This window comes from Rhinolophus hipposideros, assembly GCF_964194185.1.
Source record: "Rhinolophus hipposideros genome assembly, chromosome: 2".
NCBI lineage: Eukaryota > Metazoa > Chordata > Mammalia > Chiroptera > Rhinolophidae > Rhinolophus > Rhinolophus hipposideros.
The window spans coordinates 23,517,103-23,543,715 of NC_138048.1; the positions used below are offsets into that span (position 1 = coordinate 23,517,103).

At 37.0% G+C, this 26,613-nt stretch overlaps 2 protein-coding genes across 7 annotated transcripts in view; one reads left to right on the forward strand and one right to left on the reverse strand.

The window, feature by feature from the left end:
* Positions 1 to 1,086: 1,086 nt before the first annotated feature.
* Positions 1,087 to 7,962, reverse strand: CGGBP1 (CGG triplet repeat binding protein 1). 3 transcript variants are annotated; one of them, XM_081065486.1, is made up of 3 exons: positions 7,758 to 7,962; positions 6,953 to 7,156; positions 1,087 to 4,993 (listed from the first exon to the last, which is right to left on the reverse strand). In XM_081065486.1, exon 3 carries the CDS (start codon positions 4,972 to 4,974, stop codon positions 4,471 to 4,473), a length of 504 nt encoding a protein of 167 aa, XP_080921612.1. In that variant the 5' UTR covers positions 4,975 to 4,993; positions 6,953 to 7,156; positions 7,758 to 7,962; the 3' UTR covers positions 1,087 to 4,470. The 3 variants fall into 3 exon arrangements, with proteins under 3 accessions (XP_080921612.1, XP_080921613.1, XP_080921614.1); XM_081065487.1 differs by having other exon boundaries at positions 6,906 to 7,156; XM_081065488.1 differs by lacking the exons at positions 6,953 to 7,156; positions 7,758 to 7,962 and adding an exon at positions 5,150 to 5,278.
* A 207-nt stretch (positions 7,963 to 8,169) lies between these two features.
* The window catches only part of ZNF654 (zinc finger protein 654), an 82,385-nt gene continuing 63,941 nt past the window's right edge, over positions 8,170 to 26,613 (forward strand). For 2 of the 4 annotated variants that reach the window (XM_081065523.1, XM_081065522.1), the window contains exon 1: positions 8,170 to 8,456. In XM_081065523.1, the coding sequence (XP_080921649.1) occupies positions 8,268 to 8,456 (189 nt within the window). In that variant the 5' untranslated portion in view covers positions 8,170 to 8,267. The remainder of the gene's footprint in view (positions 8,457 to 26,613) is intronic. The other 2 variants (XM_081065525.1, XM_081065524.1) reach the window with 2 other exon arrangements.

Sequence of the window (26,613 nt, forward strand, 5' to 3'; positions counted from 1 at the left end):
ATAAAAGTGGAATTTGCTAGATTAAAAATAATGCATCAAATTACTACTACTATTGAATAGGTACTACATGAGCATAGTAAGAAAAAAATCAGAGGAAAAACGGTATATAAAAACGTTTCCCATTACACAACTTCCTTTCATGCTTAAAGTTTGGCGAGTCTATCATTTAATATATATAGCAGCCCAGGAGTTTGGTTTATGATAACCATTACTGTGTGATTAGGTACACTAGTGACTATTTTGATAGCCACTACTCAATGAAGCTCTTCATTTACCATGAGCATTGAATTAAAATGTGTGGCAGGTTCTTATTTTACAGGAATTTAAATTGATCAATCCTGTTACTTAAAAGATTTTAATCTGGAAATTATTTTGTGAATTACAGACTACCAGATTTTCAAAGGATATGCAGACCATTTAATCTGCAAATTTTCAATTTTTATTGCTGTTCTTGTACACAGTAATACTTCCAGTATCAAGATGAAACCAGTGTTAACTATTTGGCTGGTAACTAGTTTCATGAGGAATGCTTAAGGAGTTGCTTAGAAAAAGCAATGTGCACCGTCCCCCCGCCATATTATGACATCTATGCATTTTTTTTTTTTTTTTGCCTCCAGCGGCAAATAACAACACCGCAAATCTCAAACCCAGTAAAACTTGAGATGCAAATTAGGCCCATCTTTGATAATTGGTATTTCTAAAAGTAAAAAATCAAAATGTTTCTAATTAAAAGCACTGATAAAGCTTAAACATTACAAACATTACCTATGTAATTTTGGGGGGAAGGGGTTATCTGTAGCTAGCATGTCAATCTGACATGACAGAATACTTGCTTTTATATTGGGAATAAGGACCAATAATCCCAGATATAACTAGTAGACAAATAAAACTCAGTTAGTAAAATTCTGTTGATCTTCTGGAATTATGAAATGTTATTTACTCACAAAACAAAATGTGCTTTCAAAACTTCTGAAACAAATGTTTTGAAATTTATTTCTAAAAGTCAGAGACACAATTTTAAAAGCAAGACATTTATACTAAGAATACATGCGTGGGCAAAAAAAAAAAAGCATGGGAATACAAAAATGAACATAGTAAAATTTTAATGAATACACTCTTCTGGATACAAGTGGAATACCACTAGGTAAGAACTGCATTCACCTCAGAAGGCTATGATAGTATGGATTGAGATAAACCAAGGTTTAGGATAGCCACCTCACTATTCACATTTTGATCGGTGTTTTAGACTAAGATTTTCAGTAAAATCAAGGAACAAATCTCCTATTTAATGAAGGTGATCTGTACTCATTTAAAGGCAGTTGGGGCAAGTCAAACCACAGAGAGCCCTTACAAAGACTAAGCACCAAATGATGAATTGTTTGTGGCTTTTGTTTTGGGTCACCTTAAATTTTATTTTGTTTAAATGTATTTTCCATTAACATTCATATACAAATTCAGGCAAGTTTTTAACATGGAATTTTCTGCTTAGAGATCTTGCCAACTGTTACTTACAATAATTTTTAAGCAATGACTACTTCATAACACTCCCAAACTTAATACTACTTAATTGGTTACAATTCTAAGATGCAGAACTTTTAAAGTTTTATGGTCCCTGAAAATTCAGGAGGGACAAATGCATTAACTGGAAGTAGCATTTGTTTGAAAAAGACTTACTCAAAGATGATAATGAATAAAATTTTTTAGGCTCTCATACACAATCTTTCTAAATTTTCACCCTGTAATGATTATAATGCCCTTCAGGCTTGCTATATGCCCCATAGAATCAAAAGAAACTAACGAGAAATTTAACATTTCAACAAGCTAGGAACTATTTACTGTAAGCATATAGTGAAATTCTGGAAAACATACTACCATACTTTGAAAAAACACTATTAACAGGGAAGGATTGTTGAAGAAGGCAGTTTATAAATGAAACATTACAAATCTTGTTTATGCATACAACTTATAAAATAGAAAAAAATGGTATTTCCCAATAGTATAGCATCACACTAACACTATATAGTTAAGATTGAAAGCTTTGTACACACGTCCACTACACCTCAACAGCAGTATATGCCTCTCAGACATTTCTCATTTGTTATCTAACATATGCCAACTAGTTTCACAGATTTGTACGGTTGAGCAGTCTAAAACAATTATTCTGCTTTATCTATTTAACTATGAGACAAAGTTAACCAGTTTCAGGGAACGAAAAGTTTTATAATCAGTAAAGAAACATTAAACCTCCACAACAGGATGGAAAACGCTTCTAAGGACATGATATAATCCTAACAGGAGGATGGATTATGCCCCTAGATATAGTGTATGTAGGAATAGTTAGGAGCCTGGAGAAATACATTTACATGGGACCTAAATAATCATTAAATCAGTAGACTACTAGAAACGCAAATGTGAATTATTGGTGTTTTTCCAGTGGAACATTATCCATTTTACTGCTTTTCACTACTCAAAGCTGTTCTGCCACTACATGTTTGCTGTCAGGTGCAAAATATCCAAACAACAGGGAGCGGTCTGAATCACAAGGAATTTTGAAAAATTAGAATGGTTGTGTTATCTAACCTTATTTTTGCATTCCGAAAACAGTGTTATAAGACTCACTTATTTTCCCAGCTTCTTAGACCTTCTACATAGATAACTGAAATTAAACATGGTTGCCTGTAAATCCTTTAGAGGAAGGAAAAGCAACGTACATTTTGGTTGTTTTGCTGCTGGTCTCCTCATGTGCTTCAATGAGAACACTACTCTAGGCATTTATTGTGCTACTTAACATAACTGAACATGAGAAAAACTGGTAGTTCAAATTTTGACAACTGATTTTTTTTTTGGGGGGGGGAAGTGAGGGGAGGGGTCACAGGCTTATTTTAAAACACAAACAAAATATGCACATAAAATCTAAAATCAGATGGGCACTTTGACAATCTGAACTAGGAGCATAAGTCCGTAAAAGAAACAGACATGGAAAGCTGTTTCTGAAAAATATAAAATCTAACCTTGTTCATATTCACTTTGGCTTTTTTTTTTTAATGAAGATTTGTTGTAAAATGACCTCAAAGATAACTCCTGCTGTCACATAGGGCATCATTTGTCAGTACTTTGTAATATAAATATATTTTATAAGTATTTTAACTTGAATATTTTCAAAGAATTTGAGATTTATTTTTTTAAAGCTCTACTCCAAGTTTTCAGCTGTTTAGTTTTTAAAAAATATAACTTGGGTCTCCAACAAGAGAACATAACTGGTTTAAGCTACTTTGGTAAGCTTAAAGGATAGTGAGGTTCAGATAGAGATCATTTCCTGAACATTGTTGACCCCTAACAGAAGTGATTATTTCCTCATCCAAACAGTTATGCAGGATACTGCCAGATCTCTACTACAAAAATCTTGCCAGTATTTTTTAGACAATTGTTTACCATCCATTTAAAAACCTTGTACCACCAGAGGCAAAGCACATAAAAGTGAAAGTAAACTTGTTTCTAGTCTATTCTAAATAAACTCATAAAATCATATGGAAAATTAATGTATAGAAAGTAATTTCCTTACTATCTATCGGCCAAAAATTACTTATATTCTGTAAAAACAGAAAACTCAATAATAAAATGTCTACCTGTTTAAATTAAAATGCCAATCCTGAAGTCTTTTAACATTAAGACCTTAAGAAACAACAACAAAAAAGCCCAACAACTTACAAATTCAAGATGATGCTTGAAATGAAAGCTATGGTTCAAAAATCTGTGTTTATAGTAAGAGACTAAAATCATGTCACTGCAAAATTCCCTTCGGCTTTTGGCACTGACATTAGAAGAGATTTTAGTCTTTTGGTCACTGGAAGCTGCTACTAAATACAACAATAAGCCTTTAAAAAGGAGAAAAAAGACAGTGAGGAACTGAAGGATAGTTAAGGTAACTACATCATATACAAGTAAAGCAGTTTGAAATAAACACAGTCACTTTCTGCTAGAGATCTGAAGATACAAGAACAGTTTCTCACAATCCCTTCCTTTTTGAAGAGAATCCTCTAATCAGAAATAATTTCTTTAAGTTACTGTGAGTGGTATTGCCTGGCAGCAGCTTCAATTTCCTAGGCTAGTCTTCAATCCAAGTAATTAAGTAATCTCACAAGGAATAATCATACATGGCAATAGGGAAAAAAAGCAGGGCAGTTCTTCCATGCACAAACATTTCAGGAGAAAAACCATCAATTTTAAAGATAACCATCAGATTTTAGGTATCCTAGCACACTATAAACCCTAAGGTTTGCTTTACACCATTGGTGACTAAAATTAACAGTAAGTTTTACATTTTTTTTGCCTGCAACTATATACACATTGCAAAACTATTCTGTATCACATGATTTTAAATGAAATAAATATAAAAATGAACCACACAATCAACACATAACTTTAATACTCCACATTATTATCTTGATCACAATGGTAGTAACCTCCTTGTCAACAATCTTGTGAGTTGAGGAGTTGATTCTCATTCTCATATCCATCAGGCAGATATGCTCTCCTCAGCTGGTCTGACTTAGGTATGGAGCCTCCATTTTTCACATGGCGAGACAGGAAAGCACGGACTGCTGGGTGATCAGCCTTCTCAAGTGGGATGTTGGCTTCCAGGCACATTTTCACAAAGTCCTGGATAACACTGACTTTCTCTGTTTGCGCAGTACTGTTGCACTGAAGGGATGCAGTTAGGGGCCTCTGCTTCTTTCTCACATTCTGCTCTTCGAATTCTGCCTTCCTCTTGGTATGAGTCTTTGACTTGAGATGGTCACTAATGGCAGACTTGCGAACGTGATTCAGAACCACATTGCAGGAAGTGCAGAAGAGTTTTCCTCCATCTTCATGTAGCTCACCTCCAAACTCAGTGACTCGATCCAGGGGAGTCACATACAAAGCAGTCTTAGATCGGTTTCGAGCAGGTGGTGCTGTCACTACAAATCTTTCCATTCTGACTTTGAATAAGGTTCTTTCAAGACAAGGGAAACAAAGGTAAGTGTAGTAACAACAGTTCATTAGGGAAGCAATTAACAATAAAAGGAAAGTATAAACACTTTTAAGATTAACAATTACCGAAAACTTAATTCAAATTAATATACCATGTGTCCATTAAGTCTTAACTTACCTGAAGTAGGTAAGGGAAGGCACAACCAGAGCAAGTTACTAGTAACAATTAGGTCCATTCCTTGATTTTGATGAAATTCAAATAAAACTATGAAAAAAGAATTGTAACTATCTCAGATGTCACTATCTCAGATGTCACTATCTTTTAGGACAACCTAATCACAGGTCAATATTTAGGGTACTGATTATATTAATTTCATCCAATTTAGATGTGTATTTAAATTTAAAAGAACTTCTTTTCCTTCACAGCTCTGGGGCAACTGCTTTTAGGAACACAATTGTAGGGAATTGTAAACAAAGTTTGTTCAAACAGGTGGGTAACTACACTGGCATAATGCTATATGAAGATTAATATAAGTTCCAAAATTGCTGAGAAAAAAAGAAAAGGTAAAAACTAAGATAGACCAAATGCAATTAATATCAATGACTTTAAATGTTAAAACCAATATAGAGTTCAAAGTAAGTCACTTTTTAATGCATATTTACCTCTACTAGGTTTTCCAAAAGGTGATGATAAAAATATGCAAAGTGCTTTTTCTGACACTTTTTTCCTTTATTCCATTAAAGACTAATACTTACATTTGTTAAATAGTTATTTCACACATTAACTAGTAAGTCAGAACTAAGAACTTATTAACATAGTGCCTAGTATGATAGATGCTCAATCACAATCTGATGATGGAATAAGTAAATGATTATCTTTTCTATTTTTCCAAATATTTAACTTAGAATCTGCTTAATAATTCTAATTTTATCCTAGTAACAAACTTTTAGGACCATTGACAAAATCATGATGTTATTGGCACTGAGAACTTGAGATACTGAACAAATGTTGCTTATGGTGACCATTTGTTCCCTGGGGCCATGTATTTGGGCTAAGCTCTTACATTAACCTAGATATAAGAAATTAAAATTAATTTGATGGAATTCAAGATAGAATTCTGTTTTATATAAATATGTTAGAGACAAATTCCTAAGTGTGCTCTGAAGAACTACACTTTATAGGTGTAATCAGAAACAATGGCGTTAATCCATACTAGAGAATTCATAGCTGGGTAACATGAATCTCTCTCAGAAAACTACAAATTGCCAATGTGTTAAGACATCTATGGACAAACTCAGAGAACTTAGTATTTCACAGAAATTCTGTAAAGTATTATAACGTTTAGGTTTTAATAGGTTTAATTCTATTTTCTCCCCATTTAAAATCTGTTTAATGCATGGCTGTCATGTGCCAAATATCGTGTTTGGCTATTGGTTTTCAATGGCAGATAAGACAGATATGATTTCTGCTCAATAAGGAGCGACTTACCACTACACGCTTGCACTTTAATGACCTGTATTTTATACTCCTATAGCAAATCAGTCCCAATTATGATAAGTGGCTCTGAACTACTTATGGAAAACACATATTTGTGCCCAGTAATGCCTAAATCTTTCTATGTCAAAAGACTTCTGTCTTTAAATATATGGATTTCAAACTTAAAAAAAACCAAAAACGTTCGTTAGTCTCTGAAGCATAAAAAAATGCTCAATCACTTGTACTAATGCGAAAGGTCTATACATTCCAGTATCTTGTAACTTTAAAAAGTCTGTTTGTGTTACTCCAGAGGCAAATATTCACCCAGTAGAGGATGCTCGAGTTTACAGAACCGAAGAACAAAAGTGTTTTCGATAGAAGGTAAAGATATTTTAAACGCGGAAGTTAAAAAGTGAAGAGCAGGAACTAGTCCACAAAGTAGCAGCAAATCACTTACTAGATCAAAATAAAAGTCATCAGAAGTTTTCAAGTTTAAATGTTTACCCGATTAGTTTCCAGTTCTTTTCGTCTTGATACTTAACAGCAAAGGGTTCCCAGCGCAAAACCTGAGACGCATGAAATCCTGGCACTTTCCGTTTGTTCAAATCGGAGACGCTTTCAAATCAGTTTTTCAACAAGTGGTGGTGGGGAAATAGTTTCTGGGCTTGCACCCTGGTTTCCCTGCGGTGCCGGGAAGTCATGCCTTTACTGTAACACACGAAAAACAAACGGAAAGAAAACATGGGGGACGAGGAGGGAAAGAACGGCGGACGAAGAGATGAACGAGAACGTCAAGAGCCAACATGCAGGTGTCTTGACGACCGCTTCCTTTGGGAAACTGCGGACCACACACCCGACACCAACGTCTCCCCCGACACCCTCCGTCCAGCCCCCGCTCGGAAGTCCGCCCGCTCTGCACCACCTCGCGCGCCCCAGGCCCGGGAATCGGGGCGGGGGGAGGGCAAGGCGGGGCGCCGGACGTCCTCGCAGTCCGGACCCCGTCCTCCCGCGCCGACACCCGCACGTCGGCGCCCCACCGCCCGGCCCCGCCAGCTGGGCAGGGCCGAGTCCCCGCTGCCGGCAGTGGGCCCGGCAACTCGACAGCCGACTTGGCGGCAGTCTCAGGGGAGGAGGCAGCAGGCGCCTGACGAAGGCGGCCGCTGTCAGGCTTCCCGTCTCCTCCCTCTTCCTCCCGCCGACAACGGCGCCCCGGCTCCGCCCCCGGCTCCCGCTTCGGGACGGAAGGCCCCGGGCCCAAAGCCCGCACCAACGGCCGGGCCCACCCTCGGCCTCCCTAGTTTCTCGGTACCGTAGGATCCTGGCCGCCGCTAGGGTAAGTGGACGAGACCCGGCCGGAAAGGAAAGGAGGAGAAAGAAAAGGAGGACCAAGGGGGTGAGGAAGGAGGAGGACCCGTCGCCGCCGCCGCCGCCGCCGTCGCAGCCGTAGCCCGGTCGAGCCCCGCGGCGGCCGCCGTGTCCCCCGCCGCGCCCCGTCCTCCTGCGCCGCCTATGGCAAAACTCGTAGGCGGACCCCAGCAACCGCCCAGCAGAATTAACCAATGGACAGCGGGTCTATCAAACAGACGGCTCAGGTAGCCAATAGTAGTGAAAATGCGGGTATGTGCATGATTGGCGGCTAGATTTATCCAATAAAAATTGGGGGCGTGGGTGGGCGGAGCCGGAAGTAGAGCCAGACGAGAGGCCCCTGTCGGCCTGGTGGGGGGGTAAGGGGGAGGGAACTAGAGGAGGAGGAGGTTAGCCGAGGCAGCTACAGCGGCGGCGGCGCAGGGGCTGGTACGCGCTGGGCGGTGAGAGCCTCATGGCGGAGGAAGAGAGCGACCAAGAGGCCGAACGCCTCGGAGAAGAGCTCGTGGCCATTGTGGAGTCCCCGCCAGGCCCTGCGGGGTTTAGAGTTGCGGGCGACGGCCAAGGCGGCACTGGCGGCAGCAGCTGCAGTGGCGGCGTCGTCGGGATCAGCAGTAGGGATTACTGCCGACGCTTCTGTCAGGTGAGGCGCCCGTCGGCCGCTCGGACTTGTCACCCGGGTTCTGGGCCTTCCTGCGTGCCCTGGCCTTCTCGTCCTCGAATCAGGGCCGTGTCCGGTGTTTGCCCCACCGGCGCGACAAGGAGAGTGAGGGTGAAGCTCCCCCTCCACCTATCCAGCCGGGGGTGGGGGGCGGGGAGCGGGCCGGGGAGGACCCGCGGGTTTAGCGCTGCCGAGAAAGTGAGAGTTGGTCGGAGGTGGCGGCGCTGGAAAGGAGGGTCAGCGGGCTGGGAAGCTCTGCGGTCCCGACGTGCCTCCTCTTCCCTAAACAAACCCTTGTGCCGGAGGGTCCCGCCTTCTCGCGTTTCGTACCCCGTGCCTTCTCACCTCGTTCGGAATCCCGGGCGGCGTTTCCTGCCGTCTCCTTTGGCCCGCCCCCCGCCCCCCGTGTTCTCCCCTCGTCGGAGACGGCGGGGAGCACGCCACCTCTCGCCGGCTCCCTCTCCTGTCATCGCCACCCCTCCCCCTCTGCCGGGGTCTCCTGTCATCCCCTCCGACTCCCGCTGGGCCAACTCTGTGGGTTTAGGCGCCGACCCACGACGATTTCGTTACTTTTTTGGAAGGTGGGGGTTGACACCGTGTGATTGTCATCTTTTTTTTTTTTTTTTCTTTCCTCAGCCCCTTCCCCCGACACACGCACTCTTTTCTAATTTACTGCTAATAGAGAACATAATTTCCCTTCAACTACTGCTCCAGTTACATCACCACCCCCCTCATTCTTTAAAGTACAATGTATTTATTTAGCCTGTAAGGTAGTGTCCGAGCAAAGTGACACTAAAGTTATTTACTGGGTCGACACTGCCGCTACCATTTGATGTAGTTTAAAATGTTTGATGGTAATCAAATATTGTAGCACCAAAGCACCTCATGTCGGGGTAAACGTGTAGTCTTCAGCACATCTACACCTATTTATAGTTTAAGCATTTTGTTCTCATTCGCAGTAGTCTTGTTTTGCAAGCCGTTTTGGGAAAAAGGTTTTAGTCCTTTGTCACCCCGTTCCTTTTTGTTTGTTTGTTTTTTACCTTGGATGTATAGAGTTCATGTTATGGTTCCCTCACTTCCTAGTTGTGTTACCTTGGACGGGTTACTTAAACCTCACTGCGCTTTGGTTTCTTTTTCTGTCAAATAGGGATAGTGATTAAATGAGTGAATACGTAAAGGGTTTGGATCCTTTGCGTATTAATTCAAGTTAGCTATTAATTTCATCCTGGTAACAAGTAGGAACTACAAAAGAAGTGGGCATCATATTTGTTGAAATTTGATTTTATGTGTTTCCAAGCATTGAAAGAAAAAGGATGGAGTTGATATGTTCAGGTAAGTTTTTAATACTTTAAATTGTCTTTTGATTTTGATTCCTCCCCCTCCCCCTGGATAAGTTGGCTTGAAAGTGGAAATTGTCTTCGTAAAGGGTGTGAGGATGTTGTCATTTTTCTTTGGCATTGGTGTCTGTTTAGTGACTTTCTTGAAAATGTATTCTTGCTGATTTTTTTGGTATGGCATTCACTGGGTTTAGAGGTTCAGTGTCTTTTACAATACTTGTCTGCTGTATGTTTTACATCTAGAAACCAAGTTATCTGTAAACTTTGTATCTGTAGGAATTTTAAACATTTCAACATATTCACAAAGTATTTTTTTCTGTTTGCTTTTGATATCATTAATGAGAAACTTGGTTTTACCTTTAGCTTTAATTTACTTGATCAGATAATCCTTAATTGATGCAGAATTTGAAATTTTATTTGAGGGCCAGAACATTTTGGAGAACTTTAACTACTCTTACTCTATTTTTGAAATAAGCTTTAGGAACAAGTGAATAAGTTTAGCCTGTGAATTGAACAGTGACAGTGAATTAGTTTAAGAACAAATGAAATTGACTTAAAAAAAACTCCACTACCTCCCAAATATACAAGGAAGTAAAACTAAACAGGAAGAACTTAACGAATTTTTATTTTACATTGCTAAATTATGAGTTAAGTTATACTGACATACTTTCATGTTACCAATTTTTACCTGAAACCTCTTTACATATAATACTCTGGATTAGAAGTAGATCTGTTCTTAGGGCTCCTGTCCTGGTTCCACCCTGCAGGTGAGCTTTCTGAAGTCCTCTTTTGTATTAAAACTTTAATAAAAGATTTGTATTAAGTTGAATTTTATCCATTGATTAATAAAATTCTAGTAGTATAGTAGTTCTGTTTTATTAGTGAGTAAGGGAAGAGTGGATTAATAATCTAATTCCTAAAGATTTTTTTTTAACATTTAATTTCCTAATATTTACTAAGGGGAATGTTAAGTAACTTGTATTCATTAGTAAATGACTTAAGTAATCCATGAAATAGATAACATTCACTTGGGTGGGTGACAGTTAACTAAATATATGACTTATACTCACAGCTTTGTGGCACTGAAAAGGCTCCAATTTATCTTCTATCTTTTAGAGAGAAGTATGAATAAAAATGTCTTGGCAGTTAGTTGTGTGGCTGAAGGGAGAGGAAAGAACACTTCTTTTTGAGAGAGGTTCTTACAACTTTTACCACAAGGAAAAGTAAAACAGAAGACAACAGATAATATAAATGATAAGTCATTTATGCACTCAGTGCATTTGATGATGTACTTCTCTATTTGAGAAACAATACCAGTAATTATAAAATCTCAAACTAAGGGAATAGTCCCTGAGGCTTCAGCTGATTTTGTGATGATGTATTTGGAAGACTGAAAGTGTTGATTTCCATATAGTTACATGGTATAATTTTAGAGAAACTGCCCCTTTCACATTCTCCCTTGGTTTTTGTTAGTAGACTCTCAACAAATGCTTAAGTAGAATTGGCTCTTAATTGATATTTAATTTACTTTGAGGATAAAAGGAAGGGTACATTAACTTTTATTGAGGGCCTGCTAACTTTTTAAGGCCTTCAGATAGGTCGTGTTATGCAGGTTGCACAGTTGAAATTGAGCCCTGAACAAGTTATTTTGTCTTAAATTCTGTTAGGTGGATAAACTGGGTTTTGAACCTAGCCTTCAGTTTCTACTGACAGGCAGATTGAAATTACAAATGAATTCTCAAATAACTATAAAGTGAATTGTTTTTGGCAAGTTATGCAAAAGGGAAAAAAATTACTGGAAGTATTCAGGGAATCATGGATGAAAAAATTTAAAAGTACTCTTTCATTATGCCACAGTATAAAAATTTTTTTCCAGAAACAGTCTGATAATTATTATTTATCTTACTTGTTAGGTGCGTTGAACATTTCCCTAATTCCTGAAAGTTGTAATAATTCAACTTATTTTGTTGCTAGATAATGTTGAAATGTTTTGATCATAAATTGATTGTAAGCTAAGCAAGTTAAGGTACTTTCTTTTTAGTTCAGTGCCAGAATGAATACAGTGAAAAGTATTTCTGGCAACACTTTGATATGTTGATTAAAATAGACTTTAAAATTGTTTCTTACTGCAATGGGGTTAATAATCATCTCATGAGGATGTGATGAGTATAAAATGAGAGAATGAATGTGAAGTGCTCAGTACTATACCTGATAGCACCTAGATAGATTTAAATAAATAGACATTCTAATAGCCCACATGTGAAATCCTCTGAAGGTTTAAGAGGGACATTAGAGATAATCTAATCTGTAAATCACTTATAGTTTGTATCCCACAATAAACTGTAGAGAAAATTTAGAAATGTTGTAATTCTAAAATTCTGTCATTTAACTGGAAGCGCCAAACATTCCTTATAAAGCACTAAATGGTTTGCAAAAACAATTACATTTTCTCAGAGATTTTGTTTCCAGCAGGGGACATTTGGCAATGTCTGGATATGTTTTTGGTTGCCCTAATTGGGGCTGGGGGATGCTACTGGCATCTAGTGGGTAAGAGGCCAGGGATGCTGTTGAACATCCTATAATGTGCAGGTCAAACTCAACATAAAAGAATTATCTGATCCAAAATACTGATAGTGCCAAAGTTGAGAAACCCTGCTCTAAGCTTACATTGGAATTCTTAGTGGATACTTTGTATCTGTTATGCTGATATATGTGGCAAAAAAAAAGTATTTAATGATCCCCAAATAAATTCAAACAACTACTGTGTACCAGGCACTTTAATGGCTGCCTAAGAGAAATCTAACAGAAAAAAGGGTTTGCCTCACCATTTTATAACATACATGCTAATGTCTTTTAACTTAGAGAAATTAAAGTTTAATTGTTTTAGAAAAATACGATCCTGATCACTTAGTCTTGGTATAGAATTTACATAATATTTATAGTTCTTTGAGCAGTTTCTTAGAGTATAATAAAACATTTTAACCATTATTGCTATTAATCGGAATTATTTTAAAATTTACTTTTGCTTTTTATAAATGTTTTATGCATACTTAGTTTTAAAAAATTATGTGAGTCTTACGTATCAGGAATTGCATTTTGCAATAGCAACCTGAGTTAAACAGCTTAAACAATAGCATACGTTTATTACCTATGTGAAAAGATAGTGTAGGGATCTTATGGTGACTTTGTCGTCATTGCACTGTCATTTGCTCTTTCTTTCTTACCAATCAACCTTGTCTACTTATCTCGTTTGCCTCATGTTCCAACATAGTTGCTGGAGTTCCAGCCATCACATCTGAGTTCCATGTAGCAGATCAGATTATTTCTGGGGTAAGCCCAAACATCCTGCACTAGATCTTAATAAGTACCACTGTCAACTTGTTAGCTATCCCCAGGTGAACAGAATATTAGGATTTTTATTTTATTTTTTTGTATTTTTTTCCCCCTGGAAAAAAATGTCCATGATTCTGTTAGAAGGAAGAAAACAAGAATGGATATTGCAGGAGCAATCAGTCCCCCCCCCAAAAAAAAGCTTATAATAAAAAATCAATTCTTACTCTGTGCCTTTTCTTCCCTGCATATTCCCTAGAGGCAATCACTTGCAACTCTTTTATCTCCTATGGTATTTATCTTTATGGTTATAAATATTTTTTTCTAGTTGTAGATAGTATCAGTTAGCCTAGTTGACAGAGTAGGTGGAGACTACCTTACCATCTTACTGTTCAGTATGTACACTTTGATTTTACCCTGTGTTCTCTATATCCCCTTTCCTTCTCTCCTGCCCCTTCTTTCCCTGCCCCATTATGGTTCACCCTCTCCAAAGAATTAGGAGTTTCCGTTGACCTAATAGGGAAAGGGATCAGAGAGAAATGTTCATCTGACTTTTCTGGTTTTGACTTTACTTTCACCTCCACTTTTAGAGATCTGTGGTGTTTCAGATTCCTGAGATTTTTTTGTGGGTTCTTCAGCACAAATCAGCTTTTTTTTGAACTCCCTCCTTCTTTCCCATATGATAGCTACCCAAATGTTGTCATCTCTCCTTTTTCATTGTTTTCCTCTTTTTGGGTTTATGTCTTTTAAAACAAATATATTTTTACTGTTATTGTGGAATTTTTGAGTGAGAGCAGAAGTAAATGTGTGTTCAATCTACCACATTTAACTAGAAGTTTCAAATTCGTTTTTTAGCTCAATAAAGAACAGTACATCTCAGAGACGATGAAAAGTATTGAAACTAATTCAGTGATTTACTTACTTTTGAAAAAGAGTACCCTACTTCCTGATCTACTCTAGTGAATATTCAGACCTAGAAATAATTTCATCACAAGTTTACTATGTGTTACTTTTAGCAAAATTGTTTTTATTACCAAATTGTAAATTAAAATTTTAGTTTTTTTAAAAACTGTTTTCAAAATTTGACATAGTGGGTTTAATTCCAGTGTTTATAAAAGGTGAATTCCATGGAAAGACATTAACTTATTTATTATAACAAGAAAAAATAAAACAAAATGTACCCCAGATCTTGGTGGCTGTATTTGGGGATCTAAATGCTTTTGTTGTTCAATGCTTTTTTAGGTTGACTTTCAGAACCAAATTGTACTGATTGTTCATAATGATATTATTTATAATAGGAAATCATTGAAAGTAACCTAATGACAAAAGTTAAGGGAGTTGTTATGTATAATGGAATATACTATGTTCTCCTCTTAACAATGTTTTAAAAAAAAATTCATATGGGAAATCGTTCATGGTGTAATAACTACTGAAAAGACACAGGAGACACGTAATTTCACTTTTGTAAATAAAAAAGACTGAAAAAAAATATACCAAACTGTTAAAAGTTGATAACTTCTTAGTGATATATTTATAGCTGAAATTTATTTTCTATACTTACTTATTTTTTGTATTTTCTTGATTAAACCTACTGCCTTTATAATCAGAGAAAACATAAAGTACAATAAAAAAGTACAATTTACTTTTTTCTGTCCCTCATGGATTGCTTATTTTCTGTGAATAAATGCAAGATTATTTTGAATATGATGAAATTTTAACTACTTTGTTTCTCAGAAATATGTGAAAAGGTGTTTGGTTGTGTGTACTTATGAGGGTTATTTTAGGTTAACCAATGAGGTTCTAAACTTAAGTAACTTCTTTATGCACACAATCTTGCATTAGATACATGTCCATTATTGCTTCTGAATTACCACCCCATCACATTGGCTGGGGGAAAAAATCTAACTCAATTTTCATTTTGTAGAGAAAACGGTAGGGGAAAATATATTTAAATTAAGTTCACTGCTTTTAAGTTCTTTAATGATACTGTCATTTTGCAATTCCGCCAAACAGAAGTAAGGTACCAGTTGTACTGTTACTCCTGGCACTAAATCTTTTTGATTTTTCTGCCAAAATATGCTAAACTTTACCTTAGCAATTACAAACAAAAGCAAAACAGAGCACTTTAGGTTAAATTTAAGAAAGCTTTGAAAAGTATATGTCTGGTGAGGTATTTGAAAAAATAAATCAATAAAATATGGTCAATTGATATGCCATTTTAAAGGTATATTAATATGTAATGGTAAGGATATTAGGCCACTTAAAATCTAAGGTAATTTATTTAACTAAATATTCTAATTATGTTGTAAATCAGTTACAGTAGTATCTACTCTAAATTAGAGAGTATTTTTAAGTTTTATAATTTCTGGTAATACAAGATAACCTTCAGCTTTCATATAATACATATCACATCGATTCCTTGGCTCCCTTTTTCTCTGACAGGTTAGTTCATCGTTTCAGCAGTACTCTATTCAGTATGGATCTGCTCTCTAAGATGAGACCCAATCAGTATCACCTGGTTAGAACCATGGTGGGACCTTGGTAGCAAACTAAATATGAGAGGAGGTCAATGTATAACGTGTTACATAAGATCCTAAAATCCAGTACATTGACACTCTGTAGCAAACACTCAATACTCAACTCTCCAGAGCAGCAGTGAATATGAAAATAGCTGAAAGACTATCTAAGCAGTAGAAAAATGAGTTGTTGATGTTAGGTTTGAGGCTTGGGCATACAGTTGTAAGCAAAGAGGCACTGGCCCTGTTTTTGTGTTACAACTTTGATAAGTTCTATAAAGAAAAGGTGTACAATATAATAGTCCCCCCTCATCCGCGGGGGATACATTCCAAGACCCCCAGTGGATCCCTGAAACTGTGGAGGGTACCAAGCCCTATATATACCATATTCTGCCATGTATAATGTGCACTTTTTTGCCCAAATTTGTGAGGGAAAAATAATGATGCGCATTATATATGGGTAGTATTAATTCTATATCTATATAAATGTTTTTAATTCTTTTATTTCTGCTTATGAGTTAGAAGTGTAACTCTAGAAATCTATAACGATATCCATATGTAAATAATATCCTGGAAAACGATAATGGGTTTTCTTGAACTTATGACGAACTTGCAACAACGAAGAGTTCCTGGCCTTCTGTGATGCGTAAATATAAATTATCACTGGTACATAAAATTTCTTGTACCTTTTATCTGTTCTTGTGTTTCGTAATTGTTACATAAAATTTCTTGTACCATAATATGTTAAAAAGTAAATGCTAAAATTCCTTTGTAATACAAAAAACAAGTACCTGAATGTAAGCAAATAAAATTTTGGATTAAAAAATTATAACAAAAGATTTTTTCCCCTGAAATTTGGGCCAGAAACATGGGTGTGCATTATACCTGGGAGCACATTATACATGGCAAAATATGGTACTGTGTTTTTTTCTGTATATAAATACCTACAGTAAAGTTTAATTTATAAGTTAGGGATAGTAAGAGATTAACAACAATACCTAATAATGAAATAAAACAGTTATAACAATATTTTGTAATAAAAGTTATGTGCTCTCTCAAAATATTCTTAGTGTACTGTACTCACACTTCTTATGATGCTGTGAGATGATTCAGTGCCTATGGGATGAGATGAAGAGAGGTGAATACACTGGACAAATGGATGATGCACATCCTAGGCAGGAAGGTGCGGGACTGTGCACGATTTCATCACGCTATTCAGAATGGCATGCAACTTAAAACTTATGAATAGTTTATTCTGGAATTTTCCATCTGATAGTTTCAGACCACAGTTAACTGTGGGTAAACTGAAACCGCAGAAAGTGAAACCCTGGATGAGGGGGGGATTACTGTACGATAAAATGGGGGCTAATAAGAGGCTTGCCTATTTTTGGATTCTTGCGCAAGTTGAGCTATGCTAAGATTCTTTGGTTTAGTTTGAACATGTTGCATTTAAGGTGACATTCCTCATCCGAGGCGAGATCTTAAAGATAGCCGGATTTACAGAATCCAGAGCTCAGAAGGGAGGTCTGGTCATCGAAATTATATGGATGGTATTTGAAGTCACGTGTATGAATGAGCTCATATAGACAATGGTGGGAAAAGAAGCAGCTTCGGGAATTCCACTGGGTTAAATGATTGTAGGAAGTGTTGAATCTTCAAATGAAGTCTGAGAAGGATTAGTTAAAGAGGTTGGAGAAAACCAAGGATCTGTGGTGTCACAGAATACATGGGAAGAGAGTGTTTCAGAATGGAGTAAATGGTAACTGGCGTCACAAGCAAAGCCATTGAAACGGAACCATTGAATTACATGGAGGTTTTTGGTGACTGTAAGCAGAACTGTTTTGATGTTGTGATGGGAGCAGGAGTCATACTGGAGTAGTTTGAGGAGTGGGAAACAAAGAAATAGAGACAGTAAGTATGTATATGTAACTTATAAAGGAGAAGGGAAGATTTGGGTGGGAGCTGGAGAGTTTGTGGATTGAAGGTAAGGAATTGAAAAAAAAATTGGTGAGAATTTGGCATGTTTAAAATCTAATGAGACTGATTCGTTTGAAAGGAAGAGGTAAATCTACAAAAGAAAGAAGAGATAATATATAAAATGAAATTCCAAATGGGAAAGAAAGGATAAGATTCAAAGTACAAATGGAGACGTTACTTTATAAAGGAGCTTTGGTGTAGGAGGAAAGTTTATCTGTTGAATACCTGGGGCTGGTGAATGGAAGTCTAAAATAGTAGCTTCGTAGAGAGGTAGATTGAATTGGACCTACAGAACCATATGAGTGCTGACTATACATATAGAATGAACACTAGTCTGTACTTTTGTTCAGCAGAGTTTAATCTATGTAGAAGAAGGCATGGAGAACATGATTAGCTATGGTCATTCAGTGTTGAGCAATATACTATAATTGCCTAGTTAATTAACTTTGAGAAAAAAGGGGACAGGCTCATTTTCTGGCTCCAATCGTGGTAAAACAGTACAGTATAGAGAAGTAAAAGGAGAAATGAGAAGGAAGGCAAGTGGTTTTATCAGTAGATGTTAATAGATGGGTACACACCATTGCTCTGTGTACTGTGAAAATATATGTGTATATATATAATGCCCCAATAAATCATGTGCATACTTTATTAATATATGTTTCTATAACTGGAGTTTACTAAAATTAACCAGTATCTGTTTTGGTTACCCCAAAGTTGAACTGTTTTGAATACTCACTAATCACTGTTGCCAATGATTCAGTATGTGTGTGTTATTTTTTATATCTGGAAGATTTGTTTATTTTATTGGAATGTTCTATAGATGTGTACAACTCATATTTTGAGTGTTTTCCATGTATCAGATACTGTGATATGTCCTTTACCTGTTTTATCTCATCTAATCCACTACCCTACAGGATATGTGCCATTGTTCTCAATTTACAGTTCAGGAAACTAAGATGAGAGAGATTAAATGGCTTGACTGAGTAAACAAAGCTAATATGTGATAGTCGGATTGGAATCTGGCCAGTCTGACTGTCAAGAACCCATGTACTTAGCTATTCCAGTATATAATACACATTATATTGTATTTAGGAGTATACATTTGGTATCTATTATAGCATCTGTGTCCATCTGTTCAATATATACAATAGCATACTAAAGCAGTTATTGACTGAGTAGAAGTGATTTAAAAAGACTCAAGGCAGAACAAATTAAAGATGTTCATGAATGTAAACGAGAGAGAGAAAAATGAAACCTAAGCTCTCATAAGTTCCTTATAAGAAGTAACTCAATCCTTTGAGTGGGATATACTTCTCTCAGAAGCAGTGGCTCACTATAGTAGTTATTATTAAAATGCAAGAGTTATGATGATTATAAACCAGTAGAAGTTATTTTATGTTATCTTGTGTTGCAGAAGTGTATGGAATATGTTTTAGATGGTTATCTTAAATGATTAAATTTTAAACTTTCAATCTCTGTATAGTATTTAGATTTAACCTTGAATATCTGGAAATCTTAATAATCCAGAGTACAGTGGGTATGCATTTAGGCTTTATTATCTGTCCTTTTACCATGCTTTGAAAACACTTGCCAATAATCTCTCAGTTTATAGAACTCCTTAGTAAAGTCTAAAATTTATATTCCATGCTCATGAGGGTGTTGAAATGGATGTCTCATTTTGGGCTGGTGGGAGTAAATATCACAGCTTTTCTGAACTGTGATTCTTTAAAATATATTAGTAATGTTAAAAAATAATTTGTACCTTTTGACTTAGTAATTTTTTATAGCATTAATTTCTGATGAAATATAAATTTGGACATAAAGCTATTTGTCATAGCATTGATCATATTTAATAGAAGGAATTAATGGAAAATGGAAAAGAAACCAGAACATCTAAAATGGTTTAGAACTTCTCAACCCTCATAAACTAAAATATTATTCAGCCTTAAAAATGCTATTTTCAATGACTGTATATAATGATGAAGGAAAATATAATATAAAAAAAATGAGATGGAAAAATTTGTTTGTAACAGGATGACACAATTTGAATGTAGGCTGGTCCATTCCCACTGCACTCACGTGCATTTTAGAGGAGCAAAGTGCGGGAAAGAATGAGCTTTATAGAATGAGAACTTCACTAGGAACAGGATTTCTTGGTGATAATCCTTAGGAGCCATTCTATACTTCTTGAAGTCTGTGAACTCTGAAATTACGTGTATTTGCAAAAAGTTATATTTGCGTCCTTGGTGAGCAGGTCTAAGGTTTCTGTTTTCTATCAGATTCTCTTAAGAATCTCAAAATTTGCTAAGCAAACACAACCCAACAACAATCCAAATACACCAAAAGATTATGGGTCTTTGCTGTAAGTCATTGTGACACAAGCAGCACTGCCTGTTTTTGCAAATAAAACTTTATTGGCATATGCCTACTCATTTTTATATATTCTGTGGCTACTTTCACGGTATAACAGCAATGTTGAATAGTTAGGATGGAGAAAGTATGGCCCATAAGCTGCTTTAAGAAAAACTGTGTCAGATTCTAGATTTTCGTTTATTCCTTACAACTCTGTGAAATAGGTACTGTTTTTATCTTCATTTTATGAATGATGCGTCTGAGACTCAGGTTAAACAGCTAAGACCAAGTGATACAGCTAGAAACGGGAAATATACCAAGATGTTAATAGTAATGGTTATATGTGGGCAGTACAATGATGGATTTTTTTCATGTATTATTCAAATCTGCTGTGGAGAGTGTACATATGAATCAAGAGGGGAGAGAGTTGTAAAAAAAAAATAGGTAGAACTGAGTTGTGAGAATCTTAAAACTCACTCATGCTTTCTTATTATTTTGATTTCCTACTGTGTTATCCTGTGTTTATAAACTGAGAGTGGATATACAATTTTTGCTTCCCTTATTGGCACTTAACTCTTATTATACAGCCTCGTAACTCTTGACTTTATGAAAAAAAATTTAGTTATACTTTCTTAAAAACTTTCTATGTTAACTGAAGCTATCTTATCTTTTAACTCCTGAGATTCTTTGTCCTCTCTTTTTTATTTTGAAGTTAACTTGAACAGCTAAGTGCTCATAACTTAATAGGTGCTTATAAAATGCTGCATGTGTCTTATTGATAGTATTAATATGCAATTTATTTTTTCTTAGTATCAATCAAGTGAATTATCCTTGATTATTTTAGGTATAGATCTGGACAAAGTATAATAAAAGTGTTGTTGAAGGTATTCCCAAAAGAAAAAAATTGTCTGTGTACTGTGTGAAAAGTTTCGTTCCAGTGATTATAGTTGATATAAGAGGCAAACGTCACAACCCCTGCCCTCATGGAGCTGAATCCTCTATTAGGGAGAAAACGCATATCTGACTACTGTTTTTACTGTTACAACCTTGATCCAAACCACAGTCATCTTTCCCCTGGATTATTTTATTTCCCTGCTTTCAGTTTTTCTGTTTATTCTCTACACAGGAAAAGCGATGCTTTTAAAGACAAGAGTGAAATCATTTCTAAACCATCCATGCTTTCTATCTCAGAGTCAAAGCCGAAATCTTTAAAATGGACTGCAGGACTTCATGATGTGGCCCCTGTCTAGCTCTTTGACTGGTTTCCTATTACGCTTTGCCTCTATTACTTACCTTCAATTATGCTAGCATTTTTGCCCCTCCAACTTGAATAAGTGCTCCTGCCTCTTGGCTTTTGCACTTGGCTATTGTTTTGTCTGCCAGAAACACTTTTCATTTGGATATCTGTGTGGTTTGCTTTACGACCTTCCCTGCTCAAGTATCCTTTTGTAATGAGATGGAGGCCTTCTCTGAACACTCCAGAGAAAGTATAAAGTAGTGCTTCACCTCTAGCGTTCCCTTTTCCCCTTGCCTGTGTTATATTGTTCTTAAAGTACTTAACACCATCCAGTATATATTTGTATGGATTTTTCTTCAACTAAAACAAAGCATCAGGGTACTTGGTACATAGTAAGCACTCAATAAGGTGTGAATAAATGAATGAGTATAAATAAACCCTAAAACAGGGTTAGTGATTAGTGCCACATAAACAATATATATTTAAATTTTTTTCTTCAATTACAGTTGACATTCAATATTTTATATTAGTTTTAGGTGTCCAGCATAGTGGTTAGACTTTTATATAATAAAACAATGTATAGTAAGTCCTCTGAAAGTTCACTTTGAGAGAACTTCTAATAGACATCATATACAGTACTCCTAACAGAGATAGATAATTTGGGAAAGTTTTAGTGGATGAGATAACTTTTGAATTGAGTCTTAAAGAATTGTAAGTATTAAAATGGAGGCATGAAAAAGAAAGTGGTATGAGTAAGAGGAGAGGAGATAATTTGTGAAAAGGTAGATGTTATGGTGTATTTATGAATGGAGGTAGTTAATTGTCTAGAGTTGTGGTTCTTAAAAGTGTGATTTCACAGACCAGCAATAGGAGCATCACTGAGCACCATTAGTAATGTAAATTCTCGGCTCCATACCAGACCTGCAGAATCTGAAACTTGAGCTGGAGCCCAGCAATTTGTGTTCTTCATAAGCCTTCCAGATAATTCTGATGCATACTAAAGGTAGAGAACCACTGGATTAGAACATATATTCAGAAAATTATTTGTGGGTACTAAGATTAGAAAAACTAATTGGTCCAGCTCTTGGCTTTAGGAGTTTGAATTTTGTAGGAAGATATGTAGGTTTAAGGGCAAAGCAGGGTCATCATTAATCTTAAAATATTGTTTTAAGATAGACTAAAGGAGGTAAAGAATGAAAGCCTAGATAAAAAGGGAAATGATTGGAGTATTTCAGAAAACAGGTAATTGAGGGCCTGGCTGGGTAGTGGCAATGAAAATGAAGACAGGGAAACAGTTTCAAGAAATATGGAAATGAAGTATTTAGCATCTGGTTGAATGTGGAGACAAGGCACAAATAATTTTATGAAATTGCATTGGGTTTCTAGTGTAAATGACTGGGACTGTGGTTGTGATATAAACAGTAAATGGTAGAAGGAACAATTAAGGGGTCTAAATGAACAATAGAGTTTTGACTTGGGTTTGAAAAATTAGTGCATTTTAAATAAAACAAAGAACATAGATAGTTAATTGTTAATCATTAGCCACAATGGACATTTCTATTAATCTTGAGGATACTCATCCCCCATTTAAGAATAATGCATTTTCAGGTAACTGATGATAAAGCTTATGGAACATAACTCAAAATTTATCTTTTTGTCAATACTTAGAATGTAAGGCTTTTTAATAGAGGCTGCTTCTTTATTTGAGAGTTATTTACATATGATAGTTTACAAGTTTAAAATTTCCTTTTAGGTTTTAATTTAGGGACGGGATCAAATATCCATAAAAATAATAATGTATCAAATTTGGTAAAACGAATTATCTCCCATTGTCAAGTTTACAAAGAGAAATTAAAGTCTAGAGTCCAAAGAGGTTCACCAAACCCTCCTTTCCCAGAATATTGCTTAGTCAGAGGCAATGGATCTCTCATATGTCTCTATGGTTAGAGCTGGGGATTTTCCAGGAGCTGTAACTTGGGTTGTTTTCCTCTGATCGGGAGTGGCTTCTCATGTACTTCTACAGGATTATTGTTTAACCCCCAATCTCTTGTGTCTTACTTTCTTAGGAATCCAGAAGTCAGTAGGGTAAGCATTTATTACTCTACCCAGCCCAGTGTCCATTAAATTTAGAAACACTAGTAATTCCTTGAACTTAGTACAGCTGGCTCACATTACTGTCTTTTAATGTTTTTTTAAAGATTTTAATTAAAAAATATAGCTAACATACAATAATATATATTAATGTCAGGTGTGCAACATAGTGATTCAACATTTATATACCTAAAGAAGTGATTACCATGATAAGCCCGGGAACCATCTGACACTGTATATACTATCACAGTGTTATTGACTATATTCCATATGCTGTACATTATATCTGCATGACTTGTTTTATACTGGGAAATTTGGGCCTCGTATTCCTCTTCACTTTTTTCCTTTTTAAAATTTTCAGTTCCAGTTGACATTCAGTATTATTTTATATTAATTAAAGGTGTACAGCATAGTGGTTAGACATTTGTATAATTTAAGAAGTGATCCTCCTGATTAGTCTAGTACATACCCAGCACTATACGTAGTTATTACCATATTATCGACTATATTCCCTTTGCTTTACTTTACATCCCCATGACTATTTTGTAACTCCCAATTTGTACTTTTTTTATTAGTTTCAGATATACAAAGCAATGTAATCATTAGACATTTAAACCCCTCATAAAGTGGTAACCCACCCCCCCAAGCTACTACCCCTCAGACATTGTAGATAGTTGTTACAATACCATCGACTATCTTCCCCTTGCTGTACTCCACATCCCGTGACTATATATACACCTATATATTTAGTTACACTTGACATTCAATATTATTCTACTTCAGCTCTTCAGCTGTATAGCTCATTGGTCAGGCATCTACACAGTCTATGATGAGATCCCCCTGATGAGTCCAGTGCCCATCTGGCACCTTACATGATCTTTACAACATTGTTGATTATATTCCCCATACTGTATTAACTATCAATTTATATTTCTTAATGCCTTCACCTTTTTCACCCTGACTCCAACCCCATTCCCATCTATCACCCTGAAAGGGGACTGAGTGTGCACAAAAGTTGGGTGGGGCCAGATCTCAAATTGCCAGGGTGGGGCGACCTAACAGTGGAGATTCAGAAATGGCGGCAACCTGTGTTCACACTCTGGGAAGGGGGAGGGCTGAACAAAGAAACAATGGCCTCCGCCAGCTCCCCCGTCCAGGAGACTCTGCTCCAGCCCCCGTTCCAACCCAGGCAACTCAATTCCCCACCATTTGTCCCTCTGCCTTTCCAGCTGCTGCCCCAGTGCGGGAGCTCAGAGCCAGTGATTCCACTGGTGGGTAAGTCCACGCACGGTCCCTTTCAGAGGAGCGCCTGTGAGTGCAGCTGCACTGCCTCACTTGTCACTGTCTTCGCTGGTTTTCACAACCAAAAAGTATGGGGACTTCTCTCCCTGGCACTGGAACCCTGGGCTGGGGTGGGGCTGGTATCTCTCGCTGCTTTAGGGGTTAGGGGGACCCCCACAGAAATAGGTGTTCTGATCTTTAATGGTCACACGTGGGTGTGGGACCAGCCCGTTCTGTGACTCTGACCTTCCTTCCAGTCTGGAGGTGGCTTCTGCACATCCTTAGTTGAAAGGCTTCAGTTCAGCTTGACTTTAGGCAATTCTCAATAATGGTTGTTTTGTAGTTTAGTTGTCATTTTGATGTGGTTGTGAGAGAAGGTAGACACAGCATTTACCTACTGCACAGTCTTGGTTTTCTTGACTCACATTAATTTTTGCCAGTGGGAGTTAGTGATATCAGAGGGAAGACGGTGCACAGAAAACAGGTTACTAAATCAGTTTTGGTTTCAACCTCACCAGGGTGCCAGTCAGTTGTGCCAGCTGTTAAAGGTTATAACTTATACTTAAAGTTTTACTGGGAAAATTCAAGCTGTTAATTGTGCCACTGTATGTTTACCATACTCTTTGTGGGGTGGGAGCACTTCACCCAAACATACCTACTTCCTAAAAGTTTTATCTGAATTTCTGTCTTGTAGAGTTAAAACATTTCTATGGCTGTCAGCCTTTGGCACCAAGTCTTACTTGATGTTTCCTCCTTTATGTTTCCTTCATATTAAAAGGTTTTAATGTCCATTTCTTCTGTGTTGTCCTGGTACTTGTGTGCTGCAGTACGTGTGGATTTCATTTAGTGGCCCAGCTTCTGTACTGCATCTTGTAAAGAGTGTATCACTCGTAGTGTATAAACGCTCAGACATAATCTCCTCAGCCTCAGCGTTCTGCCCTTGCCTTTGGGTTTCTCTGTCCCCAACCTTGTGCTGGGACATTTTTAGTCCTGCGCTATCGTGGCTTTTGCCACTATCCCTGAAAGTTTTGGATCTGTTGAGTTAAAATCATAAAAGCACTCCTGTAGTGCCCCATATTTGTATTATTCAGATAATAACTATCAACAAGTACCTGAAATAAAAAGCTGCATTTAATATTTGTGACGTCTGCTCAAATAGGAGCCCAGTGAGGACAATATCTTTTCTGCCATTTGCTCTTCTAGACTTTTATTTAAACTTTTTTTTTCTTTTTTTTTTTTACTGCTCTAGGCCTTGCATAATTTCTTCTACTTCATTGGCTGTGTAAACATTCTTTTTTTCTCATATTCCTTTCAGCAACGGTAAGATATGCCATTTCAGGTAAACATAGCTAGTTTTTGTTTTTGTTTACATTTTAGCCCATTCTTAAGTTGGCCCTTCCTGTCTTCCTTTTCTTTTCTCTTTGCTTTTGGGTCCAGGTTTTAATATTATTTTGTTATCTCTTATGATCTTACGTAATATCAGAGATGAAAATCAAGGAATTCTTAATTTATCAGAAAACATTCATTATCAAATAGATCTTACCTACTCTCATCTCACTGACTTAAGAAAATCTTACCAGCTCAACATCAAACCTAAGACTGATCTATTTTGTTTTTTTCCGTGTTGTTTTTCCTTATTCACTTCCAGAGACCTAACTGAGTTCCTGGGGCACTTTCCTTTGTGACACCTGCTGTATTATACATTACTCTCTATAATAACTACAGACGGTTCCTGACTTAACAGTGGTTCCACTTAAGATGTTTCGACATTACAACAGTGTAAAAGCATCGTGCATTCTGTAGAAACCATACTTCAAACTTTGATCTTTTCCTGGGCTAGTGATGTGCAGTAAGATACTCTCTTGTGATGCTGGGCAGTGGCACATAGCCACACCTTCCAGTCAGCCATGTGATCACAAGGGTGAATAACTGAGTCTACAGTGTATCGTGTTGCCAGTGCTTTTTGGATAGTGTGTTTTTGCATCCCATCATGTCTGCAAAATGCCCATCTATATGCC

Coding starts and splice junctions, on each gene's coding strand:
- CGGBP1 (XM_081065486.1), bottom strand. CDS start 4,974: ATGGAAAGATTTGTAGTGACAGCACCACCTGCTCGAAACCGATCTAAG.